Source organism: Idiotropiscis lumnitzeri, chromosome 3, assembly GCF_059441095.1.
Source record: "Idiotropiscis lumnitzeri isolate Australia: NSW breed Sydney's pygmy pipehorse chromosome 3, RoL_Ilum_1.0, whole genome shotgun sequence".
NCBI classification, from domain to species: Eukaryota; Metazoa; Chordata; class Actinopteri; order Syngnathiformes; family Syngnathidae; genus Idiotropiscis; species Idiotropiscis lumnitzeri.
Window position 1 is genome coordinate 532,038 of NC_142393.1, and position 22,338 is coordinate 554,375.

Consider the following 22,338-nt stretch of genomic DNA (forward strand, 5'->3'; position numbering starts at 1 on the left):
GTTGCGACATGACACCTCGGATTCATTTTGGGGGATTCACGTTATTTAAATCGTTTTGTTAACGACCCACGCTTGAAACCTAGCGATCTTCTCTCTGTACTTTTTTTTTCAGCAAAGACAAATGTTTGAACTTGACGAAGCGCGACAGATTCAGCAAGAACTTCCAACATAGAGATTTTTAATCATATATAATCAATTTCTATGTACAATTAACTTTTTTGTTTTTCAATCCGATTGCAAACAGCGGGCGGGAGAGTCCACTTGGAAAAGTGCTCATCCAACTTTTTGGGGCGGGGGCGAGACCGGCCGGGTTTGAACTTGTCAAGTGCCTGATGATGTTGAAGCAAAAATTGCTTTGGCTTTGCTTCATCACGCCGGCTTTCTTGGCCGCGTGACGTGAGCAACAAGTCACAAGCAAAGCAGCCAGCTTGCGATCGTGTCACACATTCAATGACTAATAGATGCCAAGTGCAGATCGAGAGGTAAAGATAATACGTTCGGGGGAATCTGTGGACGAGTGGTGACTAATGCTGCTAAAAAGAAAAAGCATTTTTGATTAGAAAACTGTCCAGATTACAAAATGTAGAATGTAGAAACGTGTGGTCCAATCGCTTTGACGGGAGGACGATTCAAAACGGCCCCAGCGGAGGCGGTCTCAAGTTGCCACTGTTTGCAATCCAATTTTCACGTCACTTGAAAAGCAAACGTGACGGTCAACTTTCAAGCGTCCGACGCCGACGACGATACATTCGACAAAGCCGAGCAACGACTGCGGAAAGTGGCCGCTGATTGACAGACGGCTGATGAGTGATTGTCAGTCGGCCACAGTGGATGACAAAATCGATGCGACGTAATCACAGAAATAACAACACAAACATCCTCCGGTGTACACATTGTTCCTTTTCAACGTTGGCGAGAGGCGGCCCAAATAAACCAAACGTCTTCGACGTCAGCGCCAGGTCGCCTCGTTACAAAACAAGCGAGACCAAGAAGACCAAAAGTGGCTGGCAAGTCAGCGCTTCGAGGGACACGTGGTAGGAAGTCGGCGGTCTGGGGGATTGAGATCCAGGCCTGGCCGGCAAAAAGGTCTCGCAGGGGAGATCATGCAAGATGGAATGAAGGACGGCTCGCTTCGGCCGCTTTATCGAATCACCACATCCAACAGCACTTCACAAACTGTACACTTTGGCCACACAAGAGCCCGACGGCGGGTCGGACGCGAGCCGCTCGAGGGCGTCGCTCAAATAGGGAGCGGCGGCGGCGGCAGGTTTGTTGTCAAAGCACTGTCCCGTCACATGATGTCAACAAAAAACTCGCAGGGATTGCCCATGGCGTGCTGGAAGGATTGGCGGCTGGCGGTGAGCTCGGGAGGGAAGGCGGCGAGCTCTCTCCCGGGAGGCGCTCCCGGTGGCGTGCTGCTGCCGACGCAAGCCTTGGGCGCCAGGCGGGCCAGACAATATGGCGGCGGCAAGCCGGGGGGGCCGTAGGAGGAGGCGTGGCCGGGCTCGCTGCGGGCGCAGGAGCCCGAGCCCGGCGCCGCCGCCTGGCCGTAGGTGAAGGAGGCGGGCTGGCTCCCGTGCGACTGGCTGCGACTGGACCGGGCGTGGCTGCGATGGCTCATTTGGCTGGCGCGCCTTCCTCCACGCGCGGTGGCGGTGGCGGTGGCGATGGCGATGGCGGCCGCCTCCGACTCGCTGCGCGGCACCTTGTGAGCCTGGTCCTTGCCCGCGCTTTGGTTGGATCCGCTGCTGCGGCTTCCTGTCCGCAAGACACAGTTGCCCTACGTCAGCTGGAGAACAACAAAGTCGCGCGCACGCCAGGACGACGCCCATTTTGCATCACAACGTGGCGTCAAGCATACGTTGCATCATCAAATCATGAGGATCTGATTTCTCGGCAACACGCTTTAATTGTCACAAGCGGTCGAGCATTTGAATATTCTTCCTGTGACGACGCAAGTTGCAGTCAGGAAAGAAAATAACAATAAAAGATCATTTTCCGACCAATTGAGAGAAACCGACGGCACAGTTGATGAACTCCCAAGAACGTCACGCGGCAAAATTTCTATTTTCGCGAGCGAGGAAACACATTAATTTATTGAAGGGGAAATGCGCTCCCCAAATAGCACGAAAGAAACATTTGTCGTGAGCAGAACTCGTGCTAGCGGGATGCCATCGCAGGAATATTTTGCGAATGTCCGCCGATTGAGGACGATTTCATCGTTTATATCTCGCAAAGACATCGACTCGAGATTTACACCGGGCCGAATCGTACTCACGTTTTCGCACGTGCACTCTCCGCTTTGACGCCACGCATTTACGAAACCTTTTCAACCCATCTGACGTCTTCCGTTTTGAATTTGCAGTCGCGGCTGCAAAGCAAAGGCCTTTCGAGCGCACGCTGAAGATCCATTTTCAACACGTTCCGCGGAGAGCCGTCCGCGTTGAGCAACAAATCATTCGTTTGGTCATGCGGCCGACCGCCGTCTCGTCAGTGCAAAACTGCGTCGAGCCCAACGATGCCGGCTCGAAAAGAAAGAGCGCAACGTCGGGCATTGCCGCCGAGTCCGAGTACGTCGCGGCACAGGATGAAAAGAGAGGGATGACGCACGAGACAAACGAGCACACGCAAGAGATGAAAAGTGAAAGACCCCGTCAAGTGAAATTTGGGTTCGCTCTGGAAATGCTCAAAGAAAATGACGACAAAGTGAATTGTGGCCAAATCGCGTGAAGCCGTTTTTCAGCATTTCCGGATTTTTAGAATGGCAAATACGGAAGCTTGCGTCATGAGCGGCCCCCCCCCCCCCTCGCTAGAAAACAAGGCCGTGCCTTCGTACGCATCGGCGCTCACCAAGAGCGATTGAGAATTTTCGGCTCATCCTCTCGGCCGTAATTTAAAGAACGCCCAAGCGAGGAGGAGACGCGGCGGACGAGCTCGTTGCCCGTCCGCCGGGCCAGAGGAGGCCCAGAAGGATGTTAGCGGGCGAGCGAGCACTACTTGGCGCGAGGCACAAATATGTTCTCCGCTTCAAAATGCCGGCGTGAATGAGAAAGTTTCCAGACCAAGAAACTTTGTTTTGCCGAAGGCAGCTTGATTGGTCACACGTTTGAAGAGCAACATGACGTCATTGGCAATACCAAATCAGACAGCAGCACTTTTCTGACGGCTTTCACTTCACAGGATCGTTAACGGAATGGGCGGGCAGACGGAGTGACAAGCAAGAAGAAGAGAAGAGAGCAAGTCGGAAGGAAGGGAAGAAGGAGAAAGCGGCGGCGAAGGTGTTGGATGAAGCAAATTTGAGGAGGCTTACCGGTTCCCCCGGTGTCCCGGGACTACATCCTCCTTCAGTCTAGCGTTGCCCAGCAGAAACAGAGGGAACAACACAATTACACACATCTTCCCCGCTCGCTAACGCAGATTGCACACGAATGGTTCATGCACGCGCACGAGACAAATGCGCAAAAGAAACTGAGGGATGGATTCATCGTGTTCCGAATGAAAACAAGCCGCACGGCTGCGCTCTGATGTTTACGTCGAGCAGCGGAATGGACGGCGTTTGCGCTCAGGGTCATTAGCCACAAAGTACGTCGTCTCGTTTGGGATCGCGAGGCTCATTCAATGGAAATGAGAATTAGCCGGCTCACGAGCAGGAAGTCGAAAGCGTACGCTTCGTAAAGTCCATAAATGTCGCCGGCCTTTTGTTTCGTCACGGCGACCCACCGAGCCGAGGACGGCGTCTTCCCAGCTCGCGAGCGGAAGGTCTCGGCCTTTGCTACGTGCTTTGCGCACGGTATGGCGCACATGACGGGTGTCCAACTGCGGTCCTCGAGGGCCACTAGCCGGCACGCTTTAGAGGTTTCCATCCTCCCAACGATCAGTTCTTCCGCAAACCTTGGAAAGGAGCATGAAAATGATCCTGATCCTTTGAATCAGGTGTGTCGGAGGACGGAAACATCTAAAACATGCGAGGTCGCGACCCTCGAGGACCAGAGTTTGACACCTGCGGTGCAGGTAAAAAGCGCCACTTAAGTGCACCCTGCCTACCATTTCCAATTCTGATCAAATTGGAGTTTTCATTTCTTTAGTTGACAAAAGTAAAACCAGTCGATTCCATCCGGAAGTCGTTCGTTGACGTCAACACAAATTGCGAATCGGGATTTTCAGGGCGAATCCAAGCTCTCGTTAAAAGCATACGGTGTATTCTTCATCCTTTCCAAAAGTCACAAATGCCTAAAAATATAAATGTATAAATATTAAGTATGAATGCAGTTGATACTGAAGTGAATGAGGACAGCGCGCCGCCATTTTGGTGGCCAAGCAGAAGGGGCGGCGCAAAGTCCATTGAGCTGAAGCGAAAAACTAAAATGTGATTCGGACAAATATATTCAACATTAGAGAGTATTTTCAAGGAAGTACTCGAGAAGTTAAACGACGTCACAAAGAGTCTGCACGGGAGGTCATTCCAGCGCATGTTCTTGAAATCCAAGCAAAATAATTTTGTTGCGATTTGGAATCCAACTTTCGACAATTACACGTCAAGTGAATTTTTCAACGCTTGAAAAGAGTTTTGCTCAGCTTGTTTGTGAAATTCCAGGTTGCAAAAGGAACATTCCAAGGTTGACTTTGAGCTCAGCTGAGCATCCGAGGAGAAGACAAAGATCAGGCGACCAATCTGGACTCGTCACCAAGGACAGAAAAGTCGGTCAACTTTCCAGAACTTTGCACGCCGACAAAAAATGTCCAGTATATGGATGGGATCGCGCGCAGACGAACGGCGAGCCATGCGCCTGCTTGGACGGCCGACGATAGTTGAAGGGCCAGGCACCACTGGCTTCATCCTCATCATCATCAGAACAAGATGTTGGCACGAGCAGATGCCGTAGGTAGTCGAATGTGTGTCCCAAAAAGAAAAAAAAAAAGCCACCGAGATTCAACTTGAGCTATGAGGCGAGTCGTCATTTTTGACATTATGTTAGCAATCTTTCTGTCAATGCTGATTTTTTTTTTCATTAAATGCGGCATAAAGCAAAAAGCAAACGGAAAAACCTTTGCAGGAGCTTCCTGTTGCAGCGTCAAACTAAATTTAGCTACGACAGTTCAACGGTTTTGATTAGAAAATGGGCAGGAAGCCGTCAAAACAGCCAGAACGTTTTTTTTTTGTTTTCCTCGATTGAGGATGACGCGACTCGGCACGCTGCTCTTTGCTCCGACTCGCCTGTACTCACCCTCGCTGTGCTGGCTGCCCGCGCTGCCGCTGTGGAAACTGTGGCACGGGTCCGAGTATCCGGGCGGGAAGCAGGGGGGCGCCGACGCGAAGGGAGGGTAGGGGAACGGCTGCCCCCCCATGGGCCAGGGATTGGCGGAGGGGGGCAAGGCCGCCAACGCGTCCTGCTCGGAGCCGCCGCCGCCGCCGCCGCCGGAGCCCTCGTTTAAGTTGAGCGACGCCATGTCTGACAAAGAACAAAGAACAAGGCCACCATGACGTCCAATCTGGGCAAGACGTGGCGTTGAAGATACTTTACTTTGGCAAAGGTCCCCAAAGGTGTAGTAGCACTGCTCCGAGAAGGTGATCTTGTTGACGGTGTGTCTCAGGTAGCCGTGTTTGAGCAGACTGCTGGCGTACTTCCTGGCATCCCGCCGGTCTTTGAAGCCGTCCACTCGCGAGTAGAGCCAGTCCACCACGTCAGCGCCTGACGACGCAAGAAAATCTCTCAACGGCGGCGACTGCACAAGTCGCGACAACTTCATTCATCTTTGACTTCAGGTGTCAAGCGGGCTTGAGCAACCTCATCTAAAGCCGACCGCGTCCAACTGGGCTTTGAAATCGGATGGGCAAATCCGCGCTGTTCTCGATCCAACTTCTTTCATCTTCGGCAGCTGGCTAAAGTGAAGCCCTTTCTTTCAAAACCGTCATCCGTGCCGTGGTTACATCTCGGCGAGATTATTTTGGAGTCAGCCAGTCCTCCCACACGTGTCTCCGGTTGCTCCAAAATGCTGCGGCCCGCCTTCTCTCGGAAGACGGATCACGTCACCCCAATCTTGGCCTCTCTTCACTGGCTTCCAGCGCCCGACAATATTTCATCGTCATGAAGGTTGCCGGGGCGCGGTGGCATAACCCGACAAACTTTGGACGAGAGCCGCGGCGACCGTCAGCCGATCGCGACCACAGAGAGACCAACAACCATTCCCGCTCTCTCACGCAATTTCATTTAGGTTCCTCATACCGAAGAAGCATGATGACGAGATTCGAACCAACAGCCCCGCCAACTGTGTGGCAGATGTGCAAATCAAAAGATCACCTGGCCGCTCTTCATCTAAACTTTGGGTCAGCTAAAAAAAAAAAGACAGTTTAGTGTCCAGTTCTTGTCCTCACCAATGACGGCATTGGCAATGGTGATCTTTAACCACATCCGGTCCCGAATCTCCAGGCCTGAGTCTGGCAACTGCATAATCTTGACGATGGTTGCCATGTCTGTTTTGCTTGTTGATAGAGGCAAATCGTCAAACTCTGCAAGAAAAAACCCCAAAACAAAACACTTGATCGTAATCAGTAGGACATCATAAAGCGAGGGTGGCGTTGGCGTTGTTACCGTAGTGGGGATACGGTCCCGTCAGGGCAGTGGTGTGTGAAATCCACGCGGCGGGGTCAATGGGTCTCACGGGCTCAGCTGCTCATCATGACAAGAACAGAACGAACCAACCAACTTTGCTTTCCACTTCAAACTAAACATTGACGCCATTCCACGAGTTGTCCTACCTCGAGGGATGGTGAAGTAGCTTCGAGGGGAGGGGTCCCAACATTTGGCAACGGTCAGACTGATAGGCCTGAAAAGAAGAAAGCCGCTCAGTCAAATTGCAAGCAAACTCAACAATCGGAAAAGTCCACACACCCCTGCGCAGACGTTAAGTGTTTGCGATGTGAAAATAAATTAATTATTAAAAAAAAACAATACCCAAAAAATCATTTTACCACCAATATTGTGACCTTTAACCTTGTGCAACTCAGCCTACATCTGAGCATTATCTGGGCTTAATCAGAACCACCTAAAATAGTAGCATTTTCTTTTTTCCGCTGACCCCAATTTCACACAAATTTGACCGTGATTGGTGAAGTCAACACATCGTCACTCAGAAGAGCCGGGAGATTGAGAAACTTCAGGAAGAAAAAGACAAAACAAAGGAATTATTGGAATCTCAAGCTAAAGCAAACAAGAAAAGACTGAAGAGCCCGCAAAAAGCCAGATTCAACTTTGGGGATGGAAATACAAAAAGTTGAAGATGACGGCAAATCATCTTATTTTCATGATTAATATTTTGCAGATGATTCATCTCGGTCTCATTTTTCCCGGATCACAAAGACCTGGCTTGCATTTGGCCGCCAAACGAAGGAGGCAGCTTGCAGTGAACAAAACTTCTTACCCAGTTTTGGAAACGATCTCTCTCAGAATCCTCACGGCGTCGTCATTGCTCATGTTCTCAAAGTTGACGTCATTCACCTGAACAAATAAACGGCAGCGTTTGATACTGGCGACCAGCAAAACTATATATATATCTAATATATATATTAGATTGTCAAAATTAAAGCCTTAACTATGGAGGTTCATTTTAAAGGTTTTAACTGCATTTTCAAATTAATTAAAAAATATTTTAACTCAGTTTTATTTAATTTATTCCAAATTAATGGGCATATTTGGGGGGGGGGTGCTGGAGCCTATCCCAGCTGCCTTCGGGCAGTAGGCGGGGTCACACCCTGAACTGGTTGCCAGCCAATCGCAAGGCACACATAGCGCTCACGATCGAGCTGCCACGCATGTTTTTGGAATGTGGGAGGAAACCCACGCAGGCACGGGGAGAACATGCACACTCCACCGAGCCGGAATCAAACCCACGACCTCTGTATTGCTAACCAGTCGGGCCACCGCGCCGCCCAATTAAAATAAAATTCACATTTGGTGATTTTACAGTTACATTTTATTCCGGGGTACGATCCAAGTAAATATCTGTTACAAGCTGACAAAAAGAGGACTTGAAAAATGTGATTAATCACAATTAAGCACACGCACACAGTTAAAAGCTTACCATGAACAAAAAAAAAATCTCTGGCCTTATTTCTTGACTCGATGGAGCCCTCTAGTGGCCATAAAAGAAGACGTGCAGTTTATTTACAAGTGTTAAAAATGAGGAAAAAAGAGCCAAGCGAGGTAAAAGCCACACACAAAATAGAAGAAGGCAAAAATAGAAATTTGACAAGCCGCCACACGCAAAAAGACGTTGAGGTTATTAAAAGAAATACTGTGCGCAGCTCAACTAAACCTTTGTCTGTTCCCCTGATGAAAGGCAGAACGTGAGGACGCCCATCGGTACCTGCAGGAGCATGTCTCCCGGTTCGATCCGGCCATCAGCGGCCACGGCGCCGCCCTTCATGATGGAGCCGATGTAGATGCCGCCGTCACCGCGGTCGTTACTCTGACCCACAATGCTGATGCCCAGAAAGTTGTACTTCTCTGTTGGGGACGCACAAAGGAGGACAGAAACAAAGTGAATCAATGACCTCATTCAGGGACAATGTGAAATTATTTTGCAGGTAATTCTCAGGCGACAGCAGCAAAGCGTTTATTCAACCAGAACTCATTTTAGCTTCGTGGCCACAAACGTCCCTCGTAAATATAAAGAGGTACGCTTAACAATTTGCGTGGCTCGTCTCCTCACCATCCGCCCCCGCGACGGTTAGGATTACTGACGTAGGAGTGATCCCGCCACGTTTTTAGCTGGAAAATCTTTTGTTCGGGCCGGATTGTGAAATCCGTTGTACTTTAAAACATTTTGCCTTTTCGGTGTTTCATTGAGGATCGTGTTTGAAAATGGAACGGATCTAATGGGCCTTCAAAGGAAGCCTTACCCATGTTGAGCGTGACGGTGATGATGTTGAGGCTCATGGTGGAGTCGGTGATGCTGCTGAACGATGAAGACTGCAAACGCAGAGGGAGGAAGCAACATGTGATGCGGGCGGCGCCAAAGCACTACGCCCGCTCATTCGTCCACTTTCAGCAAGACGCTCACCCGGTCTATTTTGGCCACTTTGTGCCTCCGTCGGCGGAGCTTGTGCCTGCGCATCAGCTGCGAGGAGGTACTGTGTTCCGTGGAGCTACTGAGCCTAAAAGAAGACAGAAGAACCCGATGTCAAGTCAAAGCTCATCGGCGAGCGAGGGATGGATCGTGTCACGACGGCGCCCAGATTTGCCAAACTCCAACCAGCAGCATGCGGAGCAGCAGCTCCGTGGCAAAGTTGCGCAACTCCTCCACGACGGCCAATCGGTGCCAATTCGGCACTTTTGTGTCGGTCAACATCAAAGCGCCAATTGTTGAACGGGCGGCCAAGTTTGCCACCGAGCATCCACGACCGCACCGCTTCTCTTTCCGCGCGATTGAAATAATTGACCAGACGAAGGCAAAAAGACGCATCGAAACGGACGCCGATGACGCAAGAAATATTTGCCCCTGCAAAAAATGGACAAGAAGCTCACAGCCGAACTGACCAAAATCCAAGACGGGCTAGCAAAGTCCCGTCGTCTTCGAAATACAAACAAAACAGACGTTCTCCACGAGATCGAACAGGCTTACAAATTCCGAGGGGGGAGGAGCTTCAGTTTGATACGGAAGTTAACTGAAATGGAGTCATCTTCGCTGAACTTCAGAAATCATATTTCAATCGACAACCTTTGTTCAAAGTCAAATCACCAACCTGTCTCACGACATTCTTAAATGCCACCATTCTCTCACACGGTCATTTATTTACGTGCTTGTGAGGTCACACTCACACCGATTGAATCATTCGAGAAAATATTTGACAGAAAAGTCAAAACCCGGCCGGCCGCAGTTTGACTTTGGCCGCAAGTGCTTCTACTCAAAAGCTCGTTTACGGGCCGGTTGGCGTAGAAGCGTCACCGGCCAAACCGTGGCCGGGTTTTGACTTTGTGGACCTCCGTCTGATGGCAAGATTGACACTTTGCCCGTCCAATGATTGCGGAAACGTTCGGAATCGAGCAGACGCCACCGCAGCGACGAGGCACAAGGAGCGGCGAGCGGCGAGCGGCGCTTACCTGCTTGCGTCTTGGTCTTCTTCGCTGTCGACAAACGAGCTGGACTCCAGCTCGCTGCTCAAGACGGAGGGGCTGTCGTAACCCATGGCCGAGTCCCTCGCAGTGCGCTCCGATTTCGAGTGACCGTTGATGCGAGGCACTGGCGGAGACAAAGCGACAAAAAGTTCACCGACATTTGCTGCTGGATCGCAAAATGTGTGTTCGCGTCGGAGAGATAATCATTTGCGAATGTTCGGCAATGCGCAATGATGAACATCGCAAGAGGCTCTTCCTAATATTCGCTCCCGTCCTACAAGTCGGCAGGGGGGGCAAAATATTAGGCACGCTTCATATTTGAAAGAGCAGAATTTCTGATGTTGATTTTAAAATGCGTCATTCGACTGAGCTGAAAATCGCGCAAAGTTTGGATGGCAAACGAGAGAAGCTGAGAGTTGACAGAGCATCAACGCTCAAGTCGCATCCAAACACGGCCGGCGGCGGCGTGTTAAGGCGAAGAGGGCGAGCACATTGCAGCAGAACATTCCCGCAACGTGGTCGCTCCCATCGCAAAACCCAAGCCTCGGCCAACATCGGCTCACACACCCGTCCGCGCGTCTATCGGCGTGCTCGTGCGGACGTCACACTTGATGTAAAATACAGGAAGCAAAGTCTTCAAAATAAACGCATTCCAGAAAAACTTTTGCTCGGAACTAACCATGCATTATCTGTAGCGTTTCTCCTCAAAAGGGTCGCTAACTTTCCACAATTGCAGCAAAACACAAAGAAAAGTAAGCAAGCGTGTTACCGTTTAAAACTCAAAGTTACAACGCTCAACAGTCAAATTGTCATTTTATAAAAGAAAAACAAACAAAATGTCTCGCCGCGGCCATTAGCGAGCCTTCATCGCACGCACCGACAATTGGACAATCCCAAACAAGTGCCGTCTACTTGGTCGTCTCTCATCACAGGACGACGGCTCGTCGGCCACCGTCCAATCAGAGCGCAGATGAGCTTCACAATCAGACGATGTCGTCACCTCACTTTCCATCTTTTCGCTTTGGACCAGTTTTGGGCAGCGGCTGACATCGCACGTGACTTGATTACAATATCGCGCGAGCAGATCACGAGTCGGCCTTGGAAACTTCAGCAACCCGAGAGTTTCAACCACAATATTCCTCAAGTCCGACGGGATGACCTTGTCAGGCTTAACCCGTTGCAGCCATCACACTAAAACGCCAACGACACAATCGCTTGGAGCGGGAGTAGAAGGTGACCGGGGAATTCCTGCCGCTAACGCCGGCAAGGTTTCTCCTCCGCTCTTTGTTGCGTCTGCGTCGACATGCACGCCGCATTCGGACAGCCAATGCAAATCAAGGAAACGACAACATTGATCGGCTTGATTTATGAGCAGCGCGACGGCTGCCGCGGCAACAAGGAAGCGGCCAGCAGCACTGCTCGTTCCATTTAACGAATTGGCACAAAAAGCATGCGTGTGCGCATATTTAGGTGCCAGAAAACAAAATGAAGTGATCAAGTGTGAGTCCGCAGGAAATAAATCAAAACATCCAAACAGAGAGTGAAAAAAAAAAAATTTCAAATACTTAAAATAATATTAATATCTCTATTGTTGCCATGGCGACAGCACGTAAGTATAATTCGGCGGCGCTCGCTCATTTCAATGTGCAAATTTGATGAAAATATGACAAAACAGGAACCATCTCATTTTTGTTTGCTGATTGTGCTCTTCACAAATGTACAAATTATGGTTAACCTTTGGTCCCATTTAGAAAAAAAAAAGTGTTTTGCTACTTTAAAATGGATTCATTGACCCGATCTGATTGATGGACCAGCCAGCATTCTCACCGTTCCGAGTTGTGGACACTTTCAAAAATGAATAGTTCACGGGAAATTGAAGATAAATGCAAATAACAACATTAAAAATGAATAAATAAAAAAAAAACATCTATCCGTCATGCGAGGCCCTTCTCCTCAAAAACACAAAACCTAGGAATAGCAGTTGCGCAGGACGTATTTGTCGGCACAAAACCCAAAGCTGAAAATCACAAGCACAAGATACTCAAATGGTCAGAGCAGCGCATCGTTTCATTTAACATCTTGAATATTAATTTGAGCTTGGTATCTTTGAAATTTAAAGATGACAATGGTGTAGAGCAGGGGTCTTCAATCCTGTTCCTCGAGGGCCGGCGTCCTGCCCGTTTTCCACCTCTCCCTGGTGCAACACACCTGAGCGATCGTTATCGAGCTTCTGCAGACCTTGCTGATTAGCTGATCATTTGAATCAGCTGCGTTGCAGCAGGGAGAGATGGAAAACCTGCAGGACAGCGGCCCTCGAGGAACAGGATTGAGGACCCCTGGTGTAGACCAACCACCATATGAACGGGTCTTAGTCAGATAAAAAGATGATTCATCCCACAAGGAAGAAATTTGCAGAGCTGCCACTCCCGCAGTGCTGCAAGTGGAGGATTCACAAATATACGTGTAATATTATTGACATTGATGTATAATCCGACAGTGACGACTGATTTAAAAAAAAGAAAAAGAAACTAATGCGTAGAAAATAGGAAACTGTGTCTTTGCATTCTCATTTTTGCTCATACAGTGGTAGTAAAAGTTGCTAAAATGTAAGCAAAAATGTCGCCAAGATGGCAACACAAGTCTCTTGCACGCTAACTCGCTTGTGGTCGCGCCCGCACATGCACTGAAAAAGAACAACTTTCAAAATAAAAGCATTGCAGATTTTCTGTTTGACTTTGCGGTCACTGTGAGGGCCGGTCAGAGAGTGTGGGCGGGCCGGATGAGGCCCCGAAGCCATACTTTGCCCACACGTGTGTTGGGCCACACAAAGTCCAATGTCACATTTGAAATGTGTCCTACTCACGCTCGGTTTCTCGAGCTCTCCTGCGGGCGCGCTCTCGTTCCCGCTCGCGCCGGTGGCTGAGGAGCGACTCGGTGCCGGTCTCGGTGTCGAGGCCATCACGAAGGCTCACCGCGTTGGCACTACAATCAGGAAAACTGCAGGTTAGGAGGAAAACAACAACAACAACAACTGGCGCCAACACCACAGAAGCACTGCAGCCTTTTTTTTTTTTTTTTGTTCTTAGCTCCAGCGGGCGACTGCGCTTCAAATTCACAACCTCCAGCCAGTGTGTCGCGATAGGTGATGCGTTTTCCGCTGTCATTGATAGCCAGCGCAAGAATTCGCAGAGTGCATTACTCTGGACTACGTTGGCATGAATGGGATCCATTGAAAGCTCAGCTGGTGCCTTGAGCACAATTTGAAGCCTGAATGGCCGACGGCATAAAAAGTTGTGGAGTGGCAGAAGAGGTGTGTGCAGCGCAATCATCAGGCCGACGTGGTTGGTGAGTGGGCGGAGTCTGCGCGGGGGAGGGCAAACTGTGTTCCAGTCAAAGCTGGCGGCACTTGCAGGTCAAAAGGCGCCACGAAAACTGAGGATCACGATGCGCGCTTGTGTGTCACACACACTTTACTTCCAAGCGCATCCATAATGCATGCCTGTAATAATTCATGCACATGTTCAGACACAAACAGAAGGCGAGACGAATTCTCTATCAGCCAATCATGATAAAAATCAGGACATCGTGTTAACATTCTGCAAGGCAAGCTGCTCGACGTCTGCGGAATTCCTATCGATGGCGGCAGCTGACGTGACGTCATCAGCAAGACTGCACGGCGAGTGGAAATGGTTTGACAGCGATCCGTGCCTCCAAGCGAGGCCACGAGGCTGCGGCGGCGTCTTGATCCAGGGGCAGATTATTCAAGGCTAAACTGCAGTTGGGAACAAACACACCCCCCCCTTTTTTTTTTTAAATCCACCAGCCCCCTTTGCTGCAGATGTCCGCCCCCTCCCTCTTGGGAAATGGAGATGGGCGCGTATAATGTCTGTTTATCCGGATTAGCCGGACGAAGCACATCATTTGCGTTCATTCTCAGCCCAAAACTAACTGCGAGCTCATCAAAAAAGCCATTCACACCCACAAACGCGAGAACGGCATGAATGAGACACAAAAGGCAAATGATACGCTCAACGTATTCTCGATATTTTTGTGGCGGGGGTGGGGGGCGTTTAAGGCTGGCCACAGCGACGAGGTTCGCCGTGGGCAGTTCGCTTGGCTTGCCTGTCTGACTGGATGAGGAAAAGAGAAGGGACGAGCTCGGAGAGGAAGCCAGGAGGGTGTTGGGCGGTATTCACGTGAAGGACGTCGCACTGCCAATTTCCACCACATGGGGGCAGCAGTCGCAGCTTCCAGCTGGCTGCGAACAATCAAATGAGGAGGGCGAGCTGTTGAATGAAAAGATCCACGGAGACATGACAGATCGCTTGTTCTCGATTTAGAGCCTCAGCCGGTTGGCTTTGGCCTCGCAATGACAGCAAGCCTCGACCGACACGCCGCCAGCCCTTGCAGATATATTTAGAGCGGACCTTCGCTTGAGCAGGAGGCGCGTTATTCTGCAGGTATTGGTCATCTGGCTGCCAAGAAAATATTCCTGCCGGTGTGAAGGAATAAGACGGAGACGGCCTGGTGCGTCGCAGGGGAGAGAAAAAAAAAACATTTCACGGTTTCAAGCACTCATGACTGAGAAGGGGCCAAGAAATTTGAACATGAGAATAAAGTTGCATTCCAAAGAGAATAAAGTGTGTCCATTTTTCTTCTTCAGGAAAATATTGCAATGCAGCTCAGATATGTTCCAGACTCGTGAACATCGACAATGAAGCGAGAGCATGTGAAAACGTGAAGCACATTTAAACTCATCGAAACCGAGAGTTGAGTCGTGGCCAGCGGGAGCTCCCGCGTGAGTGTGAACATAACGAGGCGGATGAGGCAGACGGTGGGTGGCTCTCCTTTCCCACACGTGAGGGCATCACACATTCCTGCCAAGTAACGAGGATTCTATCCGAAAAGCAAAGTCCCGCACAAAATGTTGCAATTTTGCAGGGCCGCTGTAAGTGATTTCAAAATGTGGAGACATTTATCTGAGGCGGGCGCGCAAACGTTGGCCCTCTGCGTATTTGGCAAACAACGACAAACTTTCTTGATTTGAACTTCTGATTGAAGAGCCAGCAGGCTTCTGTCTCGCTGCTTCTTTCATTGGAGGAGACACTCCCTTTTTTTTTTTTATGCCCCTAAAAGATTGCGCCACTGGCGTCCTTAAGTCACATTCCCTAAGAAAAATGCATCTTTTTATGGAAACAAGAAAAAAAGACAATTTGATTCATGTCAAATTGAAACTTCGGGGAGGTGGAACAATTTGTTGTTCTTGGAAAAGTATTTTGTTAAGATGCTTACTTCATTATTTTCTTTTTCTCGTCCACGTGGCCCTCCATCAAGCAAACATGGATGAGCGCTTTGAGAGACTAATGCTCCTCAATGACCGCCTGAAGACGTTTACGCTGCAAAGGCTATTTTAGAACAGCAGCAGCAGATGCATCATCTGTGCAAATAAGAGGCAACAAACGCCTCTCTGCTCCACGACAGGCGAGGAGAAACAAAACACGGCCCATTCACACGTCTCGGAGGCGCACAGCGACTTCATCTCCAACCAAGCTTGCGACGATGAATCGATGCGGCGAGCTCAAATGCGCACGGAGCGCAGGAAAAAGGTCGGAGAGGAGTGCGCGCGCGCGCGTGTAATTGTGCATACGTGGCGAGCAGCGATCGGCCTACTCACTGGAAGGAAGGAGGCCGCGAGTCACCGATGCCGCCGGTTCTTTCCAGAGGAGGGGGCAACTCGGGATGGCTCTCGGTGCACTGGGATCCGCCATCCGAGTGAGCGCTCTCTGCGAGCACCAACTTGGGAGAGGGCGAAAAATGAGATTTATCTGCAGTGCAAACAAAAAGCAAGATAAACAACGAAACGGGCAGCCTGTCGTACAAAGTTGCTCATCAATCATTCAGGCCGCGAGCTTTCACCTTCATCTTCATCCACAAACGACAGTGGAACGCTTAAAATGGAAATCCTCGGCGAACACGACTGCTTGATTTAATTGGCCATCATTTATTGTCCCCTGGAGACATTCGGGTAATTCCACAACAACACCAGAAACAGAATGACAAAAATGTTGCACCCGCGGCGACCGTGCGTTTCACACGTCCGTCGGCCTTCAGGCAAGTCCAACTTAGTCCGACATAAAATAAATCCCTCTCACATGACCATCATGGCTGGACAAAGAATATAGTGTGCGTTGGACGACCGAGCTTGTCTTGAAAATGGCCCGGCAAGCGTATCTGCAATTAAATGCACACTTTTCCCTCCTTCGGCCATTGTGCTTTAAAAAAAAAACATTCAGAATATATTTGAGATTTTCAAACGGTTGCCAGTTACGACTTTCGGGTGTGTTGATTCCGCATAGCGCCGCCCACTCACGAGTGAGCCTCCAATCACAAAAGGCGTTCATCACCTTCAACGCAAGGCCAGCGAGAAGGCCTTCACTGTCATCAACTCGTGATCGGATTGGCTATCGCAACTTTCGAGCAAGTGTAAAAGCCGCCTCGCCTCGCTCACAGAGAACAAACACGATTAGGTCTGAAGGCCTCGGACGAATAGTGCGTGCCGCCGGGATGATGAAACCTGCCTGGCAACACGAGCGAGCTGAATTCTGATTGGATAAAATCTCTCACCTCAAAATAAAACACTCAAATATAACGTGACATCAATGCGACAAATATGATCCGGATTTGCACCGCAATTAAGAGATCTTTCTTCATTGGTCAAACTGAGTCACTGCCCAAAGAATGTTGGGGCAGCTGAACATAAAACGGAACCAAACACACCTCTGGATTATGCTCCGTTTGGTTCGGTTTAATGTTCTGCTGAAGAAAAAAAAAAAAAAAGCTCTGTGGAGGCGGTCCCGTTGACATGATCCGGTGAAAGTTGCACTTGCATGCCTGGCGGTCCGTCTCTTGGTGTCACTTACCCAGCCTCCACGACCGAGATTCCCACGTTGCCGTCGTGTGGAGGCTTGAGCGGCTCCCTGGAGTGCAGCTAGCACTCTGGGGGCCTGACTAAGAGGAATCTCACCCTGGTAGTCGAACCAAGCGTTAAAACTTGCTCTCGACTACACACCTCAAAAATGGAATTGGCTTTCAGGGATGAGACAGGAGGTGTGAAAACCCACACAAAACTACTACTACTTACCCAGGACACCACCCTGCCGTTGAAGCAAGGCAGCCGAGCGTTGTCGTCGGAAATCTCCTCTTTGACAACCCTGTGGGGCGGGAACAAACACAAAGTCAGGACCGTGACACGCGGGACCGGTGCCGGGACACTAATCCTTTGATATCGCTGCAGATGAAGACCAAGACCCAAATAAAAACATAAAAATAATGAGTAACACCCCAACCGAAAATGTTTGTAAGATTTAAGAATGTTTCTAGGGACACAAAAGGCTTATTTCTTTTACGTAAGGCTGACTTTTTAGCCAAACGGGATGAAGCCTGCACAAAGCGTGGCCTGTGTAAAAATTGGGCAGCTAATTTGCGCATTTTCATACGCCACGTTGTTTCGGCAAAGGAGAAGTGCTCGCCGTTTGTGATCAATATTTGAGAGCAACAGAAATGTCTTTACATCCATAAAAAGACTCTTCCATTTTTTAGTTTAAAAAAAAAAAAAAAATTATATATATATATATATATATATATATATATATATATATTCTGGATGATGTCATTGAAGTGCATTGGAAGCTACATTAGCACAGCTACAGAGTGAGCCCCAAAACACAAACACACACGCGCACACACACACGTTAGTTTTTACAGCAAACACGTTTCTATATGATATGGTTAAATCTTGCACAGCACAACTTAAGACAAAAAAATGAGGTCATGCTTTGATGGACGGAAGCACATTGGCTCCTTCATCAATGGATGTGAATTCTGATTAAAAAAAAAAAAAAAACTTGCAGTTAACCGTTGACCTGCTGGGACAAAGTTCAAAAGCGTCACATCTGACGGGCAGGCACACGCTGACGACGTGACGGAGATAAGATGGCCGTTACACTTACAAACGTGATGATTGTCAGTCAGCCCGTCGCAGTCGCGCTCAGACGAGGGGCGACACGTCGTTTCGTCGTGACAGGAACTTGACGCCGTTCCCAGCGGAATTGCTGACGTGCACGAAATTTGTTGCAATCTCTTACAGTTGAAGCAGAGACTTATTCAATTCATCTGTGAGGCGTGTTGCCTTCTCAACACCGACGCAAAGTGGCCGAACAACCGGCGAAACGCATCTGACCGCAAGATGCGTGTATGTGTGTGTGTGTGCGAAAGACATCAACACACGCAGTTCAGAGAGATGTTGCTTCGATGTTGTTCAGCTATTTTGCCGGTCCGTCCTCCGTCCGCAACTTTGCTGCCGCTGTCCTTATTCATAAAATAATTGTCCCGGCTCCTTTTAAAGCATTTGTGTCCGTGCATCTCACCACTCCAGCCGCCGCCCACCTTCTCCGAGAAGCTAATAGCAGAGGTTTCATAACTAATAAACATTTCCGATTCACATCCACTTCCCCTAATTTCCGGACTCCAAAACACTCCTGATCAAGAGCCATAATAACGAAATTTAGCCACAAAAAGACATTTGTGCATACATTAGCCTCTTCTGACAAATAGCTGCGGGTCTCCACGTTATCAAATGCGGTATCCTCTGTATTATAAACACCGGGAGATGCTTTTCAGTCAGAAGTGGCCGAGCAAGCGGATTGACTAAAGCGTCGGACGGCATCGTGATTGCTGCCCGACATTTTCTTGGTGTTGACAACGAAACAAACGAGACGCTCGGAGGCGAGCGTGACGGCAAACGTCTCGAGACGGTCTCGGCATCGGAAGCCATCCTTCTCGTCTGAGACCGAAACGCAGGCGCCGAGCCGAGCCGGGCCGGCATCGCCGCAGCACCTTGAGCGCACGCCAGCGCACCGGCGGCACAACGCACCAACTTGAAGTTTGCGAGCAAGCAAAGCGTCTTTCTCAACGAGCGACTTGCCTCATGAATATTAATGCGGCAATGAACACAAAAACAAGTCAAGTAAGAATCGTGCACAAATGGTGAATGTTGATGCAAATGCGCAATTGGGAAGGACACGTCCTCGCCAATGAAGGGACGAGTGGAGCCGGTTAATCACATTTTGCACGGCCGTCAGTCGAAGAGCGGATAAAAATGGCGGCCATGTATTTCAACGATCCCATAAGAACATGGCTGTTCCTTCCAGCGCGGCAGGGGGCCGACTACAGAGGACCTCGCGCTGGCTGCTCATTTACATTTCAAAGAGCGCAGAGCACTGCAAGGGATTTGATGTTTTCCTCCTCTGCTCGGCCGGCATGACTGCCACAAAGGCTCGCCATCCTCTCTGCCTTCGCTCCCATAATGCGCCAAGCGCGGCTCGGACAGTTCAAAGGCCGCAATGCTCTCGTCTTACTCAACGCGTCCTTGGTCCAAGTGAGGCCCACACTGTGCGGCCTGACGCACAATACGGAGCGACAATACGGAGCGACAATGCGTAGAGCTCCGTTTGGTTCCAAAACGTGCTCGTTGAACACCTCAGGTCTAGGGAGCAGCCCCCCCCCCCTCCCCCGCGCCGCGAGAGAGGCAGGAAGCCGAGGATAAAGAGAGACACCGAGCTGGGCCCGCCACCAGGAAGAGCGGCGTTCCCTCCCAAGGTCAAGCTGCAGTGGAAGTGGATGACGTCTGCGGGCGGAGACGCCGCCTGCCTTCCGACACTTCCTCCGCTCGGATTGCTGCGATGACGACTCGTGGCGGAACGACAAACTGACATAAATATGTCATTCTCAGCACAGGCCTGACAAATTTTCTAACCAGGACAAAGACACCACACGTTCCGTTTCTGCACTGCTACAGTATTTAAAGGAGGAACAGTCAGCAAACTATCTCTCGCGCACGCACACACTCCAGGTGTAGAATGTGATGAAGGTGCTCGTCTGAACGCCGCAGCCTGCAAGTGTCAAAGAAAATGCTGCAGGCTGCACGGCCATTCAAGTGGAGGATTTGTCCACAACGTCAACCACATGACTTTGCCATCACAACAAAGTCACACGTAATCAATGCAAACATAAGCGAGATGCTGGGAAAGTGTTTCACCACGGGAGGATTTCGTAGCAGTCAATGAATATTCATTTATTCACTCTTCAAAATAAGGACCCAGAGGGAAAAGGTGGAATTTAAGTCAATTGATTTCCAAGTGCAATATTTAACCTTAAATATGAGGTGAGAACAATGATGAAAAAGTCAAATGAAATGGTCAATTTAAAAAATTAAATGAACATTTTTTTTTAAATATAATCTTCTTACTCAGGCAGGACGAATCACAATGTTCGTATTTCATATTAGCCTGTTGATAATTCGGTTTGTTGTTGCTTTTTTAGCTTTATTAAAGATAAAAACAAGTCAAATGATTAAAGATAAAAATGAAAACATCTCTCAAGAGGAATTGAAAATATCCGGTGGTCAAAACCGCGTTTGCATTTCCTCTAATATGCTTTTGTAATTGTGCCACAAATGGATCGTCATACTTTATTTAGTCGCTGTCGACCGCGCGCAGAATGACGAGGTCACAGTTTGCTTCCTGATTTCTTTTCATTGATATTTGACTGACATTGAACTATTGCTCAGACCAAAACGATATCGTCATATAATTTTGGTTCCAAGTTGAAAATCGCTTTTCTATTATCGTTGTGTAATTGAAAAAAGTTGATTTGCTGTCAATTTTGTCTCATTTCCATTTCATTCACCACACAACAGTTTGTGGCTCAAGCAGGGAGACTTTTTATATATATATATATATATATATATATATATATATATATATATATATATATATATATATATATATATTTGACCAACAATATGCTTGACATCATTTGAGAGCCATTTACTCCTTAATTATTATCGAATTTTGGTTGCTCAAAAAAACTGCATTTTCTTGAAGCTCCTCCAGCCGGCATTTGGCATGTACATGGGAACACCCTGGATTGGTCGCCATTCAATCGCAGGGCACATGGAGAGAAAAACAACAGACACAATCCCATCCGGGAACAATACATCTCGTTTTGGAACGTCACACCGACAGAGATTGGAACCCGAAAACCTCCGAACGGTGAGGCAGACCGGATAGCCACTCACACGCACAGCAGGCAAGACAATATTAGAACCTCGGACTGATTATTGTGGAGGTGCAAAGGAGACCGTGATGCTGATCACAACGATCGTCATTTTCGAGTGGCCAGTCAAAGCAAGAGCGAATGTTCGATAGGGCTTTTGAAGATGGTGAGAGGAAATCGATATTTGAGAAGAAGCCCCCCGAAATCGGAAACAAGATTGACATAGGAGCAAAATAAATAAACACAAAAGATGTCCTCTCACAAAGCCGAATAATAAGGACGCTGTTTGTGCTCGGAAGAAGTGACACAACAACAAACGAGAACGCGCGTGTGCGTCATGAGGAGTCCACGGACGGATGGGCTGCGAGATCGAACACTGGTGCGGCTCGTCCTCCGCGCACTTGGACCGAGCACCGGGAATAACGAGCAGGTGCCATTAAGCGTGCAAGCGTGCAAACGCGCACGGCGCTGCGCGGCCTCGATCAGACAATCGGCACAACAATAACAACAAAAAAACAACAACAGCAGCAGGACACTCACCCGAAATCTTGGTCCATCGATTTGAAGAAGAATTTGTAGCTGTGGACGGGGCGATTGTTGAGCACATTTTTGAAATCGGCTAAGGTGACTTTGTCCGGAGAAACCGTCAGTTTGACCAGATAGGGAGTCTCCTCCTCGTCTATGTGATAAATGATTTTGGTCTCCGCCATGAGACCGAGGGGAGGGCAAGCATTGGCGGAGGCACACTGCAACTGAATGGCAAGAAGCAGGCCCGCCCGCCCGCCTGCCTGCCTGGCTTGGCCGCCTGCTACGCTTCGGAGCAGCTAGCAGCACTCGCTAATAAAAGAGCGTCCGCCCCGGGGACGAGCCCAGCGTGAATTCCGACATGTTGGCCCGCGTTGCGCCCGTCTTTCTGCTCCACGGAGCTCCGGTGGCTGTAAAACAGGAAGGGACAGTCAGTCCACATCCTTGCCATTTGCTGCTGGGTGGAACGTTTTGCTCGCCTTTCAAGCGCCTCGGTGGTGACACGCTGCTGGCATCTAGTGGCGGCCTCGTGAACTGCGCCAAGGGGCAGCCCATAGACATGGGCGCCGCTTTTGTAGCTCTC

General features: G+C 49.3%; 1 protein-coding gene across 1 annotated transcript; it reads right to left on the reverse strand.

Annotated features, from left to right (window-relative positions):
* Nucleotides 1–161: 161 nt before the first annotated feature.
* Nucleotides 162–22,228, reverse strand: LOC148339297 (segment polarity protein dishevelled homolog DVL-1-like). Its single transcript, XM_088289189.1, has 15 exons — nt 21,771–22,228; nt 17,257–17,326; nt 15,790–15,911; nt 12,979–13,097; nt 10,101–10,239; nt 9,061–9,154; nt 8,900–8,969; nt 8,365–8,504; nt 7,420–7,496; nt 6,758–6,825; nt 6,591–6,668; nt 6,374–6,508; nt 5,523–5,690; nt 5,226–5,450; nt 162–1,758 (listed from the first exon to the last, which is right to left on the reverse strand). The coding sequence occupies exons 1-15, from the start codon at nt 21,938–21,940 to the stop codon at nt 1,292–1,294; spliced, it is 2,142 nt and encodes a 713-aa protein (XP_088145315.1). The 5' UTR covers nt 21,941–22,228; the 3' UTR covers nt 162–1,291.
* Between the last annotated feature and the right edge of the window lie 110 nt (nt 22,229–22,338).